This window comes from Carcharodon carcharias, chromosome 2, assembly GCF_017639515.1.
Source record: "Carcharodon carcharias isolate sCarCar2 chromosome 2, sCarCar2.pri, whole genome shotgun sequence".
NCBI lineage: Eukaryota > Metazoa > Chordata > Chondrichthyes > Lamniformes > Lamnidae > Carcharodon > Carcharodon carcharias.
This window is the reverse complement of record NC_054468.1, coordinates 193,865,580-193,888,358: the sequence shown is the minus strand read 5'-3', so window position 1 is coordinate 193,888,358 and position 22,779 is coordinate 193,865,580. Positions and strand designations below refer to the sequence as shown.

Here is a 22,779-nt window from a genome sequence, read left to right as displayed (position 1 = left end):
CTTCTTGCAACTCTACCTGATTTTCCACCACCTGTCATGCCATCTCCAGCATGTTAGAGACGCTGCTTGCAGAGGTTCATCATCTGACTTAGACTGGAATACTTAATGAGTACCTTGGATGTCTGCATATAAGTTGACCTTTGAAGCCTCGAAAAATCCCTTCAAAGTGGGGATTGACTTACACGCTTTGTATAAAAGTGAATCGCCGGCATGGGTGTGGATGGTCACCATCTTTGTCGTTCAGCATGCAGGGTCTGCTTTGTGTGGGGATGTCTTAATCTCCTGCGCATCTTCACAACAGAACCTGTATCGCCTGCTTGATCCATTGCACCCAGTAATAAGGTACTGGCAAGTAAAACATCTATTTCTTGGTTGAAAAATTAAGACTGGCTACTAATCTGAGTATAACATGTCATGGCTGAAAAGGGGGTGGGGTTGACTTAGATGTCAAATTATTGCAAAAACATGATACTTGGGGCAGAAAAAATGGGGTCGTCTTATAAGCCGCGTTGGCATTAATAGTGTGATCTATGGTACTTCGTATTGGTGTTTACTAAGGAAAAGGATGCTGACGAAATATTGATAGAAATGGAGATGGTAGAGGTAATGGATGGGGTGAAAATTTATAGGCAGAATGTAATAGAAAGGCTGGTTATGCTTATTGTGGCTAAGTCACCTGGTTGGGATGGCTTGCATCCCAGGTTGCTAAAAGAAGTGGGAGTGGAGATAATAGATGGGCTTGCCATAACTTTCCAATCTTTCCTAGATAAGAGGGAGCTGACAGAGAATTGGAGGGGCCAATGTGATACCCTTATTCAATAAAAGCTGTAAGGACTGTCCTGGCGACTACAGGCCAGTCAATTTAACATCAGTGGTGGGTAAGGTCTTAGAAGAATTAATCAGGGAAAAAATTAACAAGCACTTGGCGAGGTTTGAGTGAATTAAGGAGAGCCAGCACAGATTTGTAAAAGGAATTTCATATTTGACTAAGCTAATTAATTGTTTGGATGAATTAGCAAAGTTAATGAAGGGTATGCAATGGATGTATTCTGTATGGATTTTTAAAAAGCTTTTGACAAAGAACCAGGTTTTTGATTGGTAATGGGATCAAAGCTTATGGGGAGAAGGCGGGAGAATGGGGTTGATAAACTTATCAGCCATGATTGAATGGCAGAGCAGACTCAATGGGCCGAATGGCCTAATTTCTGCTCCTATGTTTTATGGTCTTATGGTCTAAAAGACTGGTTAAAATAATTGAGGCTCATTGAATAAGAGGGTCAGTGTCAGCTTGGATAAAAAATTTGCTTAGGAACATATAACAGTCATGGTAAATGGTTGTTTTTTGGACTGGAGGATGGTAGACAGTGGTGTTCCCCAAGGTTCAGAGTGGGGATCACTGCTATTTTTGCTATATATAAATGACTTGGACATTGGAATACAGAGCAAAATTTCAAAATTTGTCAATGATACCAAACTTTGAGAGGCAAACAGTGAGGATGATATCAGGACACAGATTGGCTAGCAGAATGGGAAGACAAGTGGGAGATAGGATGTAATACATAGAAGTTTGAGGTGACACATTTTGGCAGAAGGGATGGGGAGAGGCAATTTTGATTTAATGGTACAGTTCTAAAGAGTGTACAGGGATGGAGGAACCTGCGGGTTCATTCGCGTGGATCTTTGAAAACAGCGAAACACATTGAGAAAATTATTAACTAAGTACATGGGACCTTAAGATTTATAAATAGAGGTATTGAGCACAAAAGCAGGGATGTTATTTTGAACCTTTATAAAGCTCTGGTTAGGCCAGAATTAGTGTGTTGCATCCAGTTCTGACCACCACACTTTTAAAAGGATGCAGGGGTCCTTGAGAGCATGCAGAGGAGATTTACCAGAATAGTTACAGGGAATCAGGGATTTAGGAACATAGGAACAGAGGAACTTAGGATTTAGGAGCAAGAGGTGCTCAGCTACTTAGGTTAGAGAAGCTGGGATTATTCTCCTTGGACCAAAGTAGATTGAGGGGAGACTTGATAAAGCTGCCCAAGATTATGACAGGTAAGATAAGGTCGTCAAAGAAAAGCTGTTCCCATTAGCTGATAGTACAAGACAGGGAACACAGCTTTAAGATTTTGGGCAAGAGATGCAGGATGTGAGGAAGAACTTATTTTATGCAGTGAGTGATAATGACCTGAAATTCGCTGCCCATAAGGTTGGTGGAAGCAAAGACAAATGATTTCTACTGGAAATTGGTTGGACACTTGAGAGAAATAAACTTGCCGGGTTACAGGGTAAGGGGGTGGACTAGATTGTCCTACAGAGGGCCAGAATGGACTCGATGGGCTGAATGGCTTCCTTCTATGTGGTAAATAACTGATTCTGTGACTCCATAATTTTCCAAGATTCTATTTAAGAAAGAAAGATAATGCATTTAAATATAATCATTTACAACCTCAGGACTTTCCCAAGCACATCACAGCCAAAGTATTTTTCAGGTGTAGCCTCTGTTGTAAGGTCAAGACAGAAGTAGCCAATATTGCGCAGCAAGGTCTCACAAACATCATTGAGGTAAATGACCAGACAATCTGTTTTAATGGTTATGATCAGGTGCCAGACTGTGGGAGAACTCCCCAGCACTTTGAATAGTGTCATGGTATCTTTTATGTCCACCTTATGGGAGGTAGCAAAGATTCCAGTTTAACACCTTATCCAAAAGACAGCCACCTCCTACTCACTGACAAAGTTCATTTCTGACTGCTTGGTGAATATATCAATACTGAGAAACCCAAAAGTCCTGGAGGTTTTTAGGGAAAATCCAAAGTTGCACAACTTCAGAGTATCCATCAAAATAATTAAGAAATTGAACTATTTGGTTGGAGGGACAGTTTGCTAGTATAGATTCTGCTGGAGGCACCAATGCTATTCACAACTACAGAGATCACTGCAGTTACTGTGACAAGGGGCAGAATCGTCCCAGATTTGCACTAATGGTGGTAGTGGGCGGGTAAAACAATGCAATGGCAGCTTTTCGCGCCATATCTTCCTAAACCCACCGCATTAGCTATGCATTCCTGGGAAGCACACCGTTTCCATGGCAGCGGGTGTCTCATTTGCCCGCCACCCAATCACCTCGCAGCTTCATCATGCTGGGTGTCATGTTTAAGGTCCAGCTGCACGCACACATCTCAGTGCTTCCAGCCCACAATTGCTGCAGGGAAGATATCTGCAAAAGGCAAAAAATTACAGCCTCCAGGTTTAGCGAGGCCTCACTTGAACACCTTTTGGATGCCATGGAGGTGTGCAGTGATGTCCTCTATCCCAGCTCTGGCTGCAGGATAGGCAGTGACGTGACCAACCAGGCTTGGGAGGCGGTGGCAGTGGTGAAGAGTGCCAATGCTGCACAGAAGAGGTTGGCCATCCAATGCAGATAGAGGATGAATGATCTCATCTGTGCAACCAGGTATGGCAACCATCTCATCACTCTAAACTCACACACTCAAGCCCATCACACATTCACTGGCATCTCACTCACTGCCAGCTCCAGCAACATCACCACCCATTCTCACACATATACCCTCACATGTCCATCTGGACTCATCTTCTCTGGAGACTGTGTCCTCAGCCCTCACCATCATGAGGCCATTTGCACAGATCAACATGTGCCCCGACACACACCCTGGGTTACCCTCCTTCCCCAGTACAGCCCTCGTTCTACAGCCTCTTCCCTGGCCTGAGGCCACTTCTCCCTCTTTGCCAAGCAAGCCTTAGTCCTGCAGCCATTGAAAAGCTGCCCACACATAACTGATCTGGTAGTTAGGGACCTGCCATGAGCCCCCCCGCCAAAAGTGTTGTGGTGCTGCCTGTGAAGCCTGGCTCCGATGATTGTTAGTGCTGACCAAAGCAAGGTAGGCAAACAAACTTTGAAGTCCTGAGCAAAGTCCAGCTCGCCAGGTGCACGTTGCTTATGTGCTGTCGTGAAACACATCGGCATGTTTTCCCACCGACAAGGACAGATGATTACAGCAGGCAGGCCTCATAATGATATGCTGATGTATTACAATGAGGTTCCTGACGTCCGATGGCTGAGAACGCGGCCCGCCATTGGCGGGCTGAGCGGACGATCGTGAACTGGTTTCATGCCGTTGTGAAACCGATCACGCCATATTGTCTGCTCACGTCACCGAACATGCCCCATGCTGTTGGGCACAGAAAAAAACAGTCATGGTGTTCACCAGAGAAGGATGCAGCCATCCATCGAAATTGGTTTGTTTTGGGAATCCAAGATGTATACTGACAGTTCAGTGGGCATGCTGAAGAGATGTCCTATAGTAGTGGTGAGAGAGCACAGCTCAGCAGCAGTCATCTGACAACCATCAGTATTGAAATCTATGCTAGCATCTACGTAAATAAATTCCAGAATTGGCTTTGAAAGGATGACCATATAAATTCAGGAGTTGTAAGTACTAATAAGGAAGCATCAGGGTAGCCTCCAATGTGGTTGGAAGGAATCAGGGTTTCAAACAAGTAATTTCTGGCTGTCCTAAGCAACTGCAAGGATCATGGGCATCACCACCACTATATCCATTTACCCTTCAACCAACATTAACAAACAAAGCAGATTAATTCGTCATTTATCACATTGCTGTTTATGGAACTGCGCTCTGTGCAGATTGGCTGCCATGTTTCTCTACATAATAGTGAACACTCTTCAAAACTAATTAAGTTGGCTCAGATGCTCTATGGAACATTTGTGGATCGTGAAAGGCGCTGTATAACTAGAATTTTTTTTCCACTGATATATAGAAGTGCACAGCTCATAGGTGATGATCTTAAGCATAATAGGTAAACATATTGAAAAATAACATTTAGGGGACTCTAAGACAAATACCAAGCAGAAGACACATTTGGATGCTTCCAGCAATGAAAAACAAGACTATAAGCTCATCCTGTTTGATGAATACCTTTGTTTAGGTATAGGCATCATAATCTCTCTTCTGGATTTGATTGAAAAGATTAACTAGAGGTGTCAGCTGCCATGGATGAAATGTATGCATCTTACTTCCCAGGAGCCAGCCATCCATCTGCTCTTCCTCTTCAAACAATTCAACCAAACTAGACTTCCCTCAATATAAATGATTTGTTTGCTCACTGGGTATGTGCATAGACATGTATAATCTTGAACTAATGCAAAATAAGTAATAGTCTTTCCTATTTACATGTGAACTAGAATTACGAACAGGTGCTAATATCCTGGACTTCAAAAAAGAGAGCCAACAAGTAAAAACCAAGATGCCTTGCTCTTGCTGAAGAGTTTTTGGGGCTAATTTCCATCTCTCACATCTGGTAAAAAGCACTGCTTATGGCCCCATTCCCACTGATGTCCAGTTCAGCACCACTTCGTTGGAAATTGTGATATAGGCAGCCCAAGCTACTGTTGGAAACAGACAAAAGCCTCATTTATCCCGATTTCAGGTAAACCTCAAGTTCTATCCCTGAATCTTTGTCAGGTTGCTACCTTCACTTTCCTAATAAAGTGTACAGCAGAACACACTGCAGTAGTGTTAGTCCATATCACTTTCAGGCATTGCTTAAAATTCTAAATTATTTCTCTAGTCCTGTGCAACTCTGAAACTGTTCAGTAATGAGGTGATGGGTTGATAGTCAACGATTGTAAACATTTAGACTGGGATTTTGTCAACAATGTGCCTTTCCCAACCCAGTAATGGAACTGTGTCACTTTCTTTTTGCCTTCTTCCAGACAATTATAATTAAAAATTCTAAGGGTCAGTGGCGTGCATGCAAATTACATTTGATTTAGCAGTGGGGGAAGCTTTCCATTGGTGAAACCCACCATCAGCTGACAACACTTCATCTATAGTGGTCTATTAAAGAGCCTCCTGGTCAAACAAGGAGGCTCTGCATCACAGCTACAACTTTCCTTCCCAATTACATTGCCATTAACATAAGACATATTGAGAACGGCAGGGCTGACATCTTGGGGGGGATGCCCCCAATGGTCAGAGGGCACCCCCGAATGAGGTTCCCCACTTTCCTTCCTACCCTTTTCTCATGGAGGCCATAAAAAAAAGGCCTGCCCACCTGCTCACGCCAGCCATATTATGGTGTGGGCAGTGTATTATCTGGGTCAATAGGTTTTCCAACAAGCCTAATAGACCTTTAATTATTCATTTACTCATGACAGGCGGGCTGCCGATTTTGGTACCTGCCCCCCGAGCATATTATAGGGGTCCGCTCAGGGATTGATGGGAAGGTGGTGGGCTATCCACCTGTACTATTTTACATGCCTGCCCCCCGCCCCCCCACCTCCCCCACTGAAAATATACCTGGTGGGGGCAGGTAAAATCCAGCTCAATGTTTCCATTTTTGCATTCATTCTTTCATGTTAATGTCCAGTGTTGAACTCACCACTTTGTGGGACATGGCTGAACTTGCATGATCAGCTAGCCCTCTCTTCTTACATTGTAAAGGATATTATCCAAGAGCAATCTCAGCAGAGGTAATTGAAATGATGTAGGTGAACTCAAGGCCTATAAGGACTTTGCCAACCAACACCTGATATGGACACACATTTAGACAGTACTGACATCACCCTTTAGACCCCTCATTCTATTACCTTGACTGACTGTCCCCGCCACAATTCCACCACATCCATGACACCACCAGGCCCTTCCCACTTCACTCCTCCATTTGCCTAACCCTACCCTCCAACCTCTCCTGGATCCCTCTTTCACTCCTCTGTGCCCCGATCCCACTCCATAACTCACTTCATCACTGACCCAACCTTGCCAGCCCTAAGTCTCCATGCAAGAGTCCATTCCCCTGCTCCCCTCCCTTGTGCCATAAAGTTAAACAAGGAAAACTGCTAAGATAAAGGCAAAATACTACAGATGCTGGAAATCAGAAACAAAAACAAAAAATGTTGGAAAAACTCAGCAGGTCTGACAGCATCTGTGGAGAGAAAGCCAGAGTTAATGTTTTGAGTCCATAAGACTCTTCTTCAGAGCTGGAAACCGCTGACCTTACACACAACTGCACAAAGCTGACAGGTGCATTCCACCTTCAAACAATTGTGAACTGGGTGCCATGAGATTCTTATGTGCCGCTGACTTTATCTTGAATGTAGGGCAGAATTTTTAAAACGTTTTACTCTAATGAGTATTCATGGCATGCAAATGTATTACAATCACAGGCGTGAGGCTCAACATGCCACGAACATGCTATTGAATTTGTCTCTTCATCTCAACCTACCATCAGGAAATGAAAATTTTACATCCTGCCTAATTACCTGCTCGCTATGGTTCTTGCTCTTGTGGGCTCCATACAATCCCCCCGCCATACCGCCCCCTACCCCCCTTAACTCTCCAGTTGTGGGATTTGTGATCTGCAAGGGTGATTTATAAATTTTAACTTTGGTTACCCCATTATGAACACTTCTGCATCTATCACTCCTCTCTTCTTTTCTTCCAAGTCTTTATCATCTGCTGTTGCACACATCCCTTGGCCCGTTTCTTGCTAAAATCTCTTCCCACCTCACCTTACTTAGCCTCTGCTCCAAGCAACTTTTGATCCTTTCTGAAGTTAATCTTCACATAAATTTCTCTCTTCTTCTCCTCACCCCAATCTTATCTTCTACATCAACCCCCCACCACTCTCATGGCCACCCCTTTGCTATCTTGTTAGACCTTCCAAGCGAAAAGTTTCTATCCTTGAAAAGCCATAATAATCATTTCCTCGTTTTCTTCAACATCCACATTGCCCTATTTTCCTTCAGGATCAACCCTTGATTTTTTCCCCTCCCAAAATATTCATCCCTGTCGCTTCTCAACACCATCTCACACTCATGACTTCTTTGCCTTGCATATGCCATAACACACAGCTGCCACTGAGCTGCTTACTTGCCACTACCTTCAATGCCTTATCACTCCATCCCTACCAGTTCCCCAGTGCAATTTCTAACTCCATCTTTCAGATGTGAGAACTGTACGCTTAAACACATGACTTGCCTGAGAGTAGTGGATCTGATTGGCTCAACATTTCAAATGCCCTTATTAGTCCAGGGTAAAAAAAACCCCAGACTCCTTTCCTCAATAATAAAGCACATATTCTGGCTTGTTTCCTCTGCTCCCCCATTTTATCTCCAAAGTAAAGTTAGGAGATCATGATCTTTTTTCTCAAGTTTAAATTATTGCTTTACTATGTTTAATAACAATTGAGATTACACTTGTATTTATGGAAAAGCTTAGTTGAATCAGCTTAAGGTTTTAAACTATAGCCTGTGGAGATTTATAGCGATAAAGGTTTACGGTAATGGAGCACTTCAGTGATTAAGAAAAAGTGAATCAGCATAGGTGCCCATTTTCTTCTAAATAAAGCTATAGGCTTAGCGTTATGAGAGTGGTCCCTAAAATCTACAGGTAGATACGGACTGTATCCAGGCACAAGTGCATCTTGGATAGTGGCTGTGGGAGTGGGTTAGGAACTGGGGGTTCTGAGAAGAGTGGCTCACCTCCTGGCTCCCAGGGCCTGTCTGCCATCGGCAGGGCTTGGGTCAGGAGTATGGTGGAGTGCTCTCCACTTGCCTGGACGAGTGCAGCTCCAACAACACTCAAGAAGCTCCACACCATCCAGGTCAAAGCAGTCCGCTTGATTGGCACCCCATCCACCACCTTGGAGATTCACTTCCTCCACCGCTAATGCATTGTTGCAGCAATGTGTGTTACCTAGAGTATAAGATAGATAATATTTAGTGTTTGCTTTGTTGACTTTTGTGTAGTTAAAAAAACTCTTCAGTTTTAAACTGTTGAATCTTGTGAATTTATTCTTCTAGTAAATAACTTGGATTTTGAATTTCGTCTACTTTTTAAAAAAAAGTTACTGGTCTCTACCATGACTGTGACAGGACATAAAGCTCAAAGAGAAATCGTCTATTTAATCAGCAACAATTGCAATCCCTGCTGCCAATATTAATTCCAAGTTCATAAATATTCTTCAGCATTATTACATCTCTCGTTGTGATAATTCAAAGGTAAAATTAACTAAATTTACTATTATGCATATCTGCTATTTCTTTGAATGAATATGTAGAAGACTTAAGTGCTAAGGTAGCATTCAACATACTAGTCTGAACAGTATTCAAGTGCATAGAAATGTCATAAAACCACAATACAGTAGTGTCTATGAATGATAAAAAATACTGATGAACAAGAATGTGACTAAGGAGTTGTCCAAACATAGTAGCACATTCTCAGAGAAAGACATGAACAATCCTGTTGGAAAGATGTCAGACATTCTATGTGAAGAAATACATGTGTAGTCATTCAAATGGCAGATCTTAAATGCAGCTATTGTGTTATGGCAATTACTGAGATAATGTAGACTTGTCATTGGATTCATTCGTGAAACTTAAAATAGCCCAGTGGACGAACGTGCAAAGCTGAAGTGTGGCCATGCGCTTACATCGGTAAAACTAGGTTCAATCAGCTTACAGTTTTTACGCTGTGGACAAAGTCCTTTGATGATGAGGATTTGAATGTAATTTGCCACTTTGTTATATAAATCTAGTTTGTGAATTAATTAATAGTTAATGAGCAACTCAATGCTACAAATACACCTAGTATATGAAGTACATGGTTCACAGTTGTGAGGCACAATACATTTATTCTCATTTGGACTAATTAATTTAGAACTGATCAATCTTTCTGGTACCTTCTCTTGTAGATTCATAAGAGTAATTTTACTCAACTGATAATATTCTTTCAAGGGCCGTTGGTGATGGAAATCCCATGAATTTACTTAATTCTTTAAAATGCACCAGTTTAACACTATCAAAAGTAAATGACCACCTGCTGCAACTATTGTAAAAATCAAATTTCAGAGATTAAAAAAATTTTGAAACTGTTTAGGAATGTTCTCATTGTAAAATTGGCAGCTCATTTGCAAGCCACGTGTTCCTGATTAGTGTGTCCATCGATTATAGATTCAGTTCCCAAGCTGTTATGACGTTTTGAATTCCACCCTGGTAACATGTTTTGTAACAAAATTGTTTGTTTTATTTATTTTTATTTCCAGAGTAATGAGTATAGAAAGAATCATTCTTAAGCTAGGATTTTCTATTCGTTGGGCGGACTCAGCGGGAACAGGCAGGGGTGGTCGCTGAGCCGACTGCCACCCGCGATTAGGCCTGCACCGTGATTTCATGCAGGCAAGCCTTAAGTGGATCGTGAGTGGTAGCGCACTACCAGACCTGCTGAGTTTTTCCAGGTAATTCTGTTTTTGTTTGTAGCGCACTACCTGTGTGGGCGGGGGTAGGAGGGAGAGTCAAGTCCAGCACACTTTTGCGTATGCGCGCTTCAATCTCCCTGAGGCATGGAGCTGCCTCAGGAAGATTAAAGCGCTTTTTAGAGAAATTATTAAAAACATTAAAAATTTAATGAAACATGCCCCCTCTGTGTCACATGAGATGGGACATGTTTTTATTTTACAAAAAAAGTTTTTATTCAATTTGTAAAAGCTTTAGGAAACCTCATCCTGCTCTTGGATGAGGTTTCCTAAGAAACGTAGAGGCCACTTGGCCTTTTCGCCTGCCTGTAGTAGCACATTCTCAGAGAAAGACATGAACAGTCCTCTCGGAAAGATGTCAGACATTCAATGTGAAGAAATACATGTGTAGTCATTCAAATGGCAGATCTTAAATGCAGCTATTGTGTAGTGAATATTACTGAGATAATGTAGACTTGTCATTGGATTCATTCGTGAAACTTAAAATCACCCAGTGGACGAACATGCAAAGCTGAAGTGTGGCCATGCACTTACATCGGTAAAACTAGGTTCAATCAGCTTACAGTTTTTACGCTGTGGACAAAGTCCTTTGATGACGGGCAGTGAAAAATTCAGGTTAATTACCTGCTTAATGGCCTTAATAGGCCTATCAATTATCGGCGGGCTTGCAGCCGACTCCAGCACACACCTGCAGAATGAAATATCGCGCGACTTTGCGATGACATCAGGACGCATGCCAGACGACATCGTATGTCATTCAATGTTCCGGCGTCTCAGGCACGCCCCCGCATGCCGAATCGAAAATTCTGCCCTTAGTGCTGAATTTTTCACTGCTCATTCAACCTAACAGTTGACAGACAGGCGAAAAGGCAAGTGGTCTTTCAATTTTTTGGAAGCCTCATCCACAGGCAGGATGAGGTTTCCAAAATCAAATACAAATGAAATAAAAACTTCAATTTTTAATTAAAAATATGTCCCTGCTCATGTGACAGTCATATGAGGGGTCATGTTTCATTAATTTTTCTGCCCTTTAATAATTTTTTCAATACATTCTTCATCTCCCTGAGGCAGCTCCGTGCCTCAGGGAGATTTTTTTTATTATTCATTCATGGGATGTGGGCTTCACTGACTGGACCAGCATTTTTATTGCCTCCTTACCCTTGAGAAGGTGGTTGTGAGCTGCCTTCTTGAACCATTGCAGTCAATGTGGTATGGGTAAACCCACAGTGCTGTTAGGAAGCGAGTTCCAGCAACAGTGAAGGAGCAGCAATATATTTCCAAGTTAGGATGGTGAGTGGCTTGGAGGGGAACTTCTAGATGGTGGTGTTCCCATATATCTGCTGCCCTTGTCCTTCTAGATGTTAGTGGTTGTGGGTTAGGACGGGGCAGTCAAAGGAGCCTTGGTGAATTCCTGCAGTGCATCTTGTAGATTATACACACTGCTATTACTGTGCGTCGGTGGTGGAGGGAGTGAATGTTTGTGGATGTGGTGCCAATCAAGCGGGCTGCTTTGTCCTGGATGGTGTCAAGCATCTTGGGTGTTGTGGGAGCTGCACTCATCCAGGCAAGTGGGGAGTATTCCATCACACTCCTGACTTGCACCTTGTAGTTGGTGGACAGGTTTTGGGGAGAGTCAGGAGGTGGGTTACTCATCACACTATTCCAAGCCTCTGACCTGACTTGTAGCCACAGTATTCAAATGGCTAATCCAGTTCAGTTTCTAATCAATGATAACCCCCAGGATGTTGAAAGTGGGGGATTCAGTGATGGTAATGCCACCGAACATCAATGAGCGATGGTTGGATTCTCTCTTGTTGGAGATGGTCATTGCCTGACACTTGTGTGGTGCGAATATTATTTGCTGCTTGTCAGCCCAAGCCTGGATATTGTCCAGGTCTTGATGCATTTGGACATGGACTGCTTCAATACCTGAGGAGTCATGAATGGTGCTGAACATTGTGCAATCATCAGCGAACATTCCCACTTCTGACCTTATGATGGAAAGAAGGTCATTGATGAAGCAGTTGAAGATACGATTTTTTGTGCATATGTGCGAAGTTTGCACCAGGCCTGCTCGCCCTCCTCCTCCCATCCACACAGGCAGTGCTGCCGCTTGCGTGTCACTCTGGGAAGGCCTTAACTGGCCCGCCTGCATAAAATCGTGGAGTGCTGCAGATCGCGGGCAGCAATCAGCTTCCCTACTGCCCCACCCGCCCCCGCCGATCCCACACACCAAGGGCAAAATTCTGCCCCATGTGTAGCTAAATTTGTCTTCCCCAGCTTATTCCCACAAATAGCTTTGTGTGACTGCATTGGTTTCCCAAATCACTTTGACACATGGTTGGAAGGTAGCTCAATATTACACTTAAATTTTCTAGTACCCCCTCATTGTCCAATTTGATTAGAGGAAAATCAATTTCAGAATCTTTTATTTCTACCCCTTTCTCTTTATCTACCACCACTGATACCTCCTTCTAGTTATCCTCCCTGTCAAAGTATTTTTTAAGCATATTTACACAACACACCCACTGCTTCTTTCTTCTATCTCGAATATTTATTAAATAATTTACTTCACTCAGTTTCTTTTCAATCCTATAAGGCCCACCAAACCTTGCCTTTAATGATTCACCTAACACTGGTAACAAAATTAACACTTTTTCCTCAGCAACAAAAGTATGAGCTGTGGCTCTCTTATCTGCCAAGCCTTCATCTTCTGCTGTGATATCTTTAAATGTTCCTTTGCTAACTCATACACTCTGTTTAATCTTTCTCTGAAGTTTGTCACATAATCTAGGCGGGTAGTTTCCAAATTCTGACCCAATAACTTCTCCTGAATCAACTTAAGTGGTTCCCTTACTTCATGACCATAGAATAATTCAAAAGGACTAAATCCTGTTGCTCCATTTGGAGCATCCCTAATAGGAAATAACAAGAATGGAATCCCACAATCCCAATCCTGTGGTAGCCTTGACTATAAGCTCTCATTGTTTTTAAAGTTTGATGACATCTCTCTACAGCACCTTATGATTCAGGATCATAAGCTGTTGACTTAAAAATTACTTCCTTAAACAGCTGTGAAATTCGAACCCTGATCCAACTGCATTTCTTTCAGTAACCCATATCTTGTAAAAAATTTAGTCAACTCCTCTACAATTCTCTGCTGTAATATTTTGTAAAGGTATCACTTCTGGAAACCTTGTAGACACATCCATAATTGTCAGCAAGTACTGATTTCTACTTTTAATCTTATGGAGGGACCTTACACAATCAATCAGGACCCTGGTAAAAGGTTCCTCAAATGCTTGAATTGGAATTAAAGGTGCCGGATTAATCACTGCTTGAGGTTTTCCTGTCACTTGACATGTGTGACATGTTTTATAGAATTTGACTACATGTTTATGCAATCCAGATCAATTAAAAAGTTTTTGTATTTTCACCTGAGTTTTCCTAATTCCTAAATGCTACTGGAATTTCATGAGTTACTCTCAATATTTCATTTCTGTATCCAGATGGTATAACTATTTGATGTACTATCTCCCATTTCTCATCTGCTGAAACATGAGACAGCCTCCACTTCCTCATTAACACATTACCTTTAAGGTAATAACATTCTGAAATACATTCCGCCTCTGCTTCTGAATAAACTGTCTAATATAACTTATTTATTCATGAATCCTTTTGCCATAACTCTACTAGTTTAACTGAACTAAGAACTGCCACTTTTATCTCTTCAAACTTCTCTTCCTGCACAATCTTTTCAAAGACAGATCCAGCTAATTGAATGTCTGAATCTTTTCCCTGCCTTTTAGGTTCCTCCTTTTCCTTTTTCAACCTGTGAGTTTGTAATCTCATTACTACACAGTCTGGAAACAATCCAGGATATTCTTTCTGCAACATCTCTGTTGAATGCACCTACACGGGCTGCCCAACTACTGTAGGCATCACCAACATCTGTGACCCAGCTATATAATTACCTTAGATAAATTGAATACCTGCAATGGGCAATTTTCCACTACTCCAACAAGCACCTCACCTGTTTTCAATTTACTTTTTAAATTCACCTTCCAAAATGAAATAGGTTTAGCATCTCCATGAATTCCACTTATTACCACTCTTTCCTGCAATCTCCCTCTGGAAAACAAATAGCATTATCCCATAACATCAAGGATTGACTAGCCCCCGTATCCCTTAAAGTTTTAGTATCTTTGCATGCTCCACCCTGTACACATGGAAAGACTTTCCCTTCACACACAAAATCTTTAAACATTTCTGTAGCCTGCCCTTCAGAACTCCCTTGGGTAAATTGTGAACACATTCCCACTTCTTTATCTACCACTGATTCTTCCTACTTCACCTGTACATAAGCCACTGTTTTTTCTTGCTCCTGGATCTCCGAACCCACAGTACTCTTATTTCCAGAACTTTCCTGTGTTCCAACTACTGCAATAGGTTTTACCTGTAACCTCCAACACATTGAATTTGTGTGCCCAACCTTATTACAATGAAAACACCTAAGATTTTGGGTGTCACTTCTACCCTTAGCACCTTCCTTTTCAGTCTGAAGAGAAACTTCCTGAAAATTTCCAACTGCTCATTCTCTTCCTTGACTACCTTCCTTACACTTTCCTATCCTTTTCAGATTTAAAAGGGTGACAAAAAAAGGTTTTGATCTGTGGACTAGATCATAATCATCAGCTATCTCTGCTGCTTGCCTTGCCATTTTAACCGTCTGTTCTTCCACATGAGTTCTAACTACTGAATGAATTGAATATTTACATTTTTTCAGAATAAGTATTTCTCTAAGAGCTGCATATGTTGTCTCTACCTTTAATGCCCAAATCCACCAGTCAAAATTACTTTGTTTTACTCTCAAACTCAACATAAGACTGACCAGGCTGTTTCCTTATATTCCTAAATTTCTGCCTGTATGCCTCAGGAACTAACTCATATGCACTCAAAATAGCCTTCTTTACTGCATCATAATCCACCGATACCTCCTTTGACAGTGATGCATATATCTCATGAGCTCTACCTACCAACTTAGACTGTAAAAGCGATGTCCAGATTTCTTGTGGCCATTTCATCTGCTTAGTTATCTTCTCAAATGAAATAAATAATGCCTCTGCATCCCTTTCCCCAAACTTTGGAACAGCCTGCACAAATTTAAACATCTTCTATTGGGTTTTAAGTTGAAAGTAGTCATTTCTATATCAGAACCTTCATCAGCATCTGAGATCTCTTTTTTAACCTCCAGCGTTTTAAACTGATACTCTTTTTCTCTTTCCTTTTCTCTTTCCTCCATTGTTAATTTCTCCATTTCCCTTTGAGACACTCGTTCTCTTTCCTTTTTCTCTAGCCTTTTCAATTCCAATTCTCTTTCTCTTTCTTTTTCTTCTAATTCAAATGTTTTCATTTGCAACTGAATCTTAGCCAATTCAGCTGACTCACTAGCTTCACATATCCCTTCCAATTTCAAAGGCTGTGCTATTACTTCAATTATATCCACTTTCTTTGCCCCTGCGGTTAAACCTAACTGCAACTCCTAACTGCAACTTATCTGCCAATTCTGTTAACTGACCCTTAGTCACTTTTTGTAAACTAATCAGGGTTATATATTCTACTCCAAGAAAAGCTTAGCAATGTTTAAAGCCATATTTGCAGTCTCACCGCTTTAAAATCCCTCAACACCAACCCTGAGTTCAATGTTCTTCTCGTATTCATAGCCTTAAGATTCACCAACTCCAAGTCAATCAAGGAATTTCAAAAATCCTGCTAAGAACTCCCAATTTTGTTGTGATATGGCAGGTGGTATTTGCCAGGCTGACCAAATCCACAAAGGAACTTTGGCCACACTATCACAATGGCTTTGCAATTTGTATTTATTACGAGAAGGTTTGTGCACTGAATTCAGAAGTAATGGGTCCACTAACACCTTTGAAGATTTTAAAAACTAAATTAAAACATTTATTAATGTAAGAAAAGAGTTAGAACATACACAAGATAACAATTACATGGTTACTTAATATTATAACAATTCCTAAAATTGCTAGTTAACCAGACTCCCAATTACATAGCCCCTTTAAGCCAACAGTCCAAAATAGTTATTAAATTTATATAGACAATCCAGCAAGGCTACCATAAGCACCCACTTGACAGTGGAATTCCAAAGGTTTTTAACACAACTTTGGTTACTGGAACAGCAGACTCCTGCAAAGTGGCTAGAGGCTTTTCCCCAAGCCTGTTTCATATGGCGTACCTTTCAGATATTACGCGGCCACACCCACAGCCGTCCAATCCTTCTTTAAATATTTTTCTTCCCCTTTAATCTGTAAATCCATTGTTCCACCATGCCTTTGGAATTTTCTGTTCCCATAATATAAAAACCGTTAATGTTGTTATTATGGTCAGCACTTTTGGAAAAAAATCAATGTAATAATCTGCTTTATTTACCTTTTTAGTTGTAAGTATCCTTTAGTTAGTTGTATGTTTCTTTGAAAACCAGACTCCTCTCCGTTTATCTTAAAATGCAAATTTCATTCACATTCTATCTGCTGAGATTTTACTCTAGTTTATTCATCAGCATTTCACATGCCCTTTTACACCTAACTCTTTTGATAATTTCAACCTTGCAGTCTATCTGTCTCTAATTTAATTAAATCAACCACACAGAACCATCCACACACACACAAACATAAGCCTACTTTGCAATACTCCACAATAATATTATGAAAAATATGATAGTTGCGACAGCTTCCAGACAATTGATATGCCACCCATTGCACTGGGAGATTGGAGACCGACTGGAAAATCCCAGTCAACCTCCTTAATTTACCTTTGAGAAGGCTTTTAATGAGCATAATTGACTGCCCACCTCACGTGGGCAGGTGGTCCTGCCAGCCCCAAAACCACCTTAGTCAAAATGGTCAACCAGTCGGGAAACCAGTACCCAGCCTATTTCTGGTATTTTAGAGCCCTGTCTGCCTCCATCCCTAATCTTGGCAGGGTCCAAACATCCTCCCCTACAGTCAAGTTAAACTGAAAAATAAATTGAATATGCCATAGATCCTGCTTCTAAAGGGAAGCGTGTTTTTTTTTTAACGCAGAGGTTCATGCACGATTTCCAATTGATAATAACCTATTTCAAAATAATGAAGGAGCTTCATCATAGAGCTCATGTTGATAACTTCTTGATATATGTTTGCTGGACTTCCAGAGACATCTTTATTTCTTAAATGCTGATTCACAAGCCCACTGTTGCATAGTACGTGTGCATGTTTTTACATTCATAGTTGATGTTAATGTTATTGGTTCGGTACTGGTACCTTCTGTAAGATGTGGTCCAGGGTCATATATTATTTGAGGAGTTAGCAGTGGCTTATTGAGAAGCGACAAAGCAATAGTTCAAATACATCATATAATCAGAATAAGTAGACATACAACCTGTAACAGGTGAGGACAATTTACCAGTCCCAGATTGGACAGACAGATGAGGCTTAGATAAGAAGTAGGAGCAGGAGTGGATCGTATAGCAGTTTAATCCTGCTTTGCCATTCAATATGATCACATCTGATCTTCTCAACTCCCATTTTCTCACCTGCTCCCCCTACCCCTTAATTGCCTGAAGCACCAAAAACTATCTATCTCATCCTTAAATATGATGATAAATAAATAATGAAGCAACCACGACTATCAGGGTTAGGGAATAGCAAAGGTTCACATCCCTCTGAGTGAAGAAATTTCTCCTCATCTCAATCCTAAATAATATCAGCCCCTTATGCTGAGAATATGCCCAGTGATCTAGATTCTCCAGCCAGGGAAACAATCTCTCCATGACTTCCCTGTCAAGCCCCTTCAGCCCCTTTCAATGAGATCACCTAGCATTCTTCAAAGAATATAGGCCCAATTCACTCAGCCTCTCACCAAAGGACAACCATGATTTGATTTCTGTATCTTGCAGTAACTATTTCTTCTCCTACAGTTTTCTCTTGATCTAGATGGAGTTGTTAAGCTGAAGCTAGCATGGATTCACCTCGGCCATTAAAGCTGACCAAGATGTTAAGCATGGATCCTTCTCGAGGGAATTTTTCCTCTATCCAATGTGATCTTTTCCTCCTCAGTTGCTCGTTTACATACTTTATTTTAGGCATGTTGTTGGATACTTTATGCTAAAGTTACATCTTCCCATTCAATGACTTAATTACTAGGGTACAGGTATACAATATGAGCCTCTTCTGCTCCAGCCCCCAGGAAATGAGGTTACCCACTTGTCTATCCCTTGTATGAACATCTTCTATCCTTCATCCAGACAATTTGTTGTACATACTGTGCATGACTCCTTTCAGGAATACCTACAGAAACACATGTTCCTAGAATTGTATCCTTGACTCGATAAGCTTGATAAAAAGGCTTTATTCAGAAATTGCTGCAGAAATTGTCTTCTTGGAAACTAGGAGGAGAGCGAGAGAGTCTATTTTTATTGTATTAAATTAATGTCTTCAGCTTTAGACAGCATTTTCTTATACTATATTAAGCCAGTAGCAACAAAATTATTAATCTTTGCAGATGTTAGAGTACAATGAATAAAAAATTGCTGGGATTGTTCTTGATTGGTGTCTTTTTTGATAATTGGGGTCTCCTACTAAGACAAGCATCCCAAGCAGTTAGCCAGATGGAAGAACATAAAGAAAGAATCTGAATTAAATAGCATTTTGTATTCCACAGCACTTCACAACCAATAAGTTGATTTTGAAGTCCAGTTATTTTTATATTGACAAACTAGTCAGGCAGTTTGCTGAGAATACAGTCCAACAAACAGCAAATGAATAATTAACCAGATAAAAACAGAAATTGCTGGAAATATTCAGCAGGTCTGGCAGCATCTAAGGAAAGAGAAACAGAGGGCAGGATTTTACGCGTCGGCAGGCAGGACCTGCTCGCCAACGCGTAAAATGATGCGCAGTGACGTCGGGGGGAACTCCTGACATCACCATGCCCCATTTAAATTTTCAGGAAGGTGGGGGCGCAGTGAAATCAGCTGCGCGCCAGCTGACCTGTCAATGGCCAATTGAGGCTATTGACAGAGGCAATTAAGTAATTAAAGGACCAGCCCGTCCAACCTTAAGTTTGGTGTGCAGGCCAGGAGCCCCGGCGTGAATTAGAAAAAGCATGAAACCTCATCCACAGGCGGATGAGGTCTCATGTAGCTTTTAAAAAATTTTAATAAAGTTTTTGTGAAAATTATGGACATGTCCCAACTCATGTGACAATGTCACATGAGGGGAAATGTTAGGGAAATTTTATTTTTCTATTTTTAGGTTTTTGACATTTAGAGCCTATCACCCTGAGGCTGCACTTAGCCTCAGGGAGATGAGTGCGCTCTTTCGTGAGCATGCGCATGCAAAACTCCCGATTTTGGGATTCTTCCCCCGCTCGCACAGCAAGTGCACAGTGTTTCTGTGCTGATGTCACGCTGGGCGGGCCTTGATTGGCCCGCCCACGTAAAATGGCAATCGGGGGTGCTGATCGGAAGCGCGCCTGTGCGCCACCGCCATTCAACTTCCTCCCCCGACAGGGGGAAAATTCAGCCCAGAATTAACGTGCTGGAGACACATAGAGGGAGCCAGGAAATGTCCTGGCTCAACCCGCCTCGGGAGAAAGTGCCAGCAAAGACCAGATTTTTGTTTCGGGAGACGGGATGGAGGACAGTGCTAACAGGAGCCTGCCATCCCTGGAAAGGGCTTGGAGATGGCCGCAGGAGCTTCTGGATGCCATGTTGGGTTTAAAAGGTTTAAAAGGCTTATCTTGGTGCTTTGGGACTTTGTCACAGTTATAATAAAAACAGCAAGTCCCTCTAAACCTCACGGGACACACATCTTCAGCCCCACATATTCCCCATGCCCCATTTCTGCCACCTCATGCTCTTCCACCGACCCTCCATGGCCCCTCATACCCTCCATGCCAAACTATAGCACTTTATAGTTCTATATACTATATAGTCTATATACCCATAGTATATAGGTGCCCATATATACTATATATAGTATATATATAGTATATATGTACTATACAATAGTACATATAGTATATGTATATACTATATACATGCCCACTCACGCACTATACACTCTGAGGGTATGAGGGACAGTGAGGTGTGGGTTGGGGGGCATAGGTTGGCATGGGGGTGTGGAGCAGCATAGGGTAAGACCTTTTGAACTTAACTTTCAAAAGGTTCCCTCACAACACCTCTGAGATGCCACAAAGCGTGAGTCTTTTAAAACTGAATATTGTGGACTAAGAGACTATCCTCACTATGGAGTTGGCCAGGTCGGGAGTGCAGGTTGCAGGCTTGCAACCTTTACCCGCCCACACCCTTAACCCATACTGGTGAAAATTGGAAACACCAGGAATGGGGCCAGGAATCCTGGAATTGGGCCCCAACCCCACTTTCACACCTCCGTGGAGTCTCCCAGACTACATGAAATCTGGCCTAAATTTTCAAGTTACCTTTAATCAGAACTGGGAAAACTTAGAAGTGTAATAGCTATTAAGTTGGTGAAATGGGGAAATTTGGAAAAAGAACAGAAGGGAAGGCCAGTGAATAGAGCAGAAGATGAGAGACATTAATTGACAAAAACGTTAGTTGGGCGGAGCCAAAGGAAATGGTAATAGGATAAGTAAAGAAACAAAGGATGGGTCCAGAAGAGGTTGTGCATGGCAGAATAATGAACAGTGCCACCCAAGATCAAAAGTGAGAAAAACAAGATAAACGTTGATACATGCAAAGAAAAGGAAACAAAATGGGGGAGCAGAGATGACAGCCTGAAACTGTTGAAGTCAACGCTGAATTCAGAAGGCTGTAGAGTGCCTAATTGAAAGATGAGGCGCTGTCCTTTGAGCTTGCATTGAGCTTCATTGGAATACTGCAGCAGGCTGAGAACAGTGATGTCAGCTTGAGAGCAAGGTGGAGAATTAAAATGACTGGCCACCAGATTCTCAGGGTCACGTCTGCAAACTGAATAGAGGTGTTCTGCAAAGCGGTCACCCAATCTGCGGTTGGTTACCCCAGTGTTGAGAAGACCACATCCTCAATAGCTGATGACAGTATTTCTAGCATTTTCTGTTTTTATTTCGGATTTCCAATCTCCATGGTATTTTACTCTTGAATGGCCCGATAATTGTGTTTGTGGCAATGTTGGTTGAGAGAAAAATGGTGATCTAAAGAACTCCTTCTTCTACTCTGAATAGTGCCATAGGTTTGCATATGACCACAGGAAAGCAGATGGAGCCTCAGTTTAGCAGCTTATCCAATAAACTGCCTTTATTCAGTACTGCTTTGAATTGTTAGCCTAGATTGTGTTCTTAAAACTGTAAGTGAATCTTAAAACTACAATTTACAACTCAGGTAAGTTTTTTTCTATCTTGTAGGTGCCATGGTCTCTCTTCAATTTTAGTTTGCTTCCAATATATTTATCCACAGCATTCTGAATCTTGAAGTAGTCTCCTTATTAATGGTTTGAATATATTCTGCAACTCTACATTATCCTATTTTAATTCCCTGGTCGATCAGCTGTATGCTAGTATCCCACTCCATCTCAACTCTAGCAGTGGTTTTCCCCCTTTAACCTTGGTCCCACCATAGCCTCTGTTTCTTATCCACTAACTCCGTTCCCCTTCCAGGTTCTTGGTCACTGCCTAAGGCTGAACCAGGTTGTTTGCAATTCCACCATCCTATTTGACTGAGCTGAGCATTCAACTCCATCTCCCTTCTGTCACCAAGGCTACTTACCTCCACCTCCTGCCTCAGCCCATCTGTGGCTCACCCATGCTTTTATTACCCCTGAACTCGATTAATCCAGTGGTCTCCTGTTTGGCCTCCCATCTTCCACCCTTCATAGACTTCAGCCTTTCTGAACTTGAACTCAGCCAAATCTCTGCTGCCTGTATCTTAACTTGCAGAAACTCCTGTTCATCCATCAGCTCTATGAATGGTAACCTACATTGACTCCTGGTCTAACAACACCTCGATTTTAAAATTCTTATCCTTGCATTCAATTCCCTCCAAAGCCCATCTCCACCATCTCTCTGTAACCTCCCCCAGCCTACAACCCTCAGATTTCTATATTTCCAGTTCTGGCCTCTGTGCATCCGATCTCCATCGCCCCACGATTGGTGGCAGTGCCTTCAATCTAATCTTTGAAATTACCTCTCTCCACCACTCTTTAAGACATTCCTTAAATTTTACCTTTGACCAAGCAGTTAGTCACTTATCCTAATAGCCCAAAACTTCTGATAAGAGTTGGAATCTCTGTGTCCGACTCTGATCAGACAGAAAACTACCCACTTACCATATGATGAAAAGGCTCCGACTTCCAATAGCGGATACTGCAGAACTCCTTCAGCACAGGTATCTTCACAGAGAGCAGCAAAGAGAATCTGTGCAGAAGTCACACAACCTTTTTACAGCACTGCCCTATTATGGTT

General features: G+C 41.8%; 1 protein-coding gene across 4 annotated transcripts in view; it reads left to right on the top strand.

Annotated features, from left to right (window-relative positions):
• hhat (hedgehog acyltransferase) overlaps window positions 1-22,779 on the top strand; it is a 347,651-nt gene that overhangs the window by 284,644 nt on the left and 40,228 nt on the right. The window contains exon 11 of one of the 4 annotated variants that reach the window (XM_041182212.1): window positions 18,278-18,398. The exons of 2 other annotated variants lie outside the window; for them this stretch is intronic. In XM_041182212.1, the coding sequence (XP_041038146.1) occupies window positions 18,278-18,288 (11 nt within the window). In that variant the 3' untranslated portion in view covers window positions 18,289-18,398. Of the gene's footprint in view, window positions 1-18,277; window positions 18,399-22,779 lie in introns of those variants that run through there. One more of the 4 variants, XM_041182196.1, reaches the window with a different exon arrangement.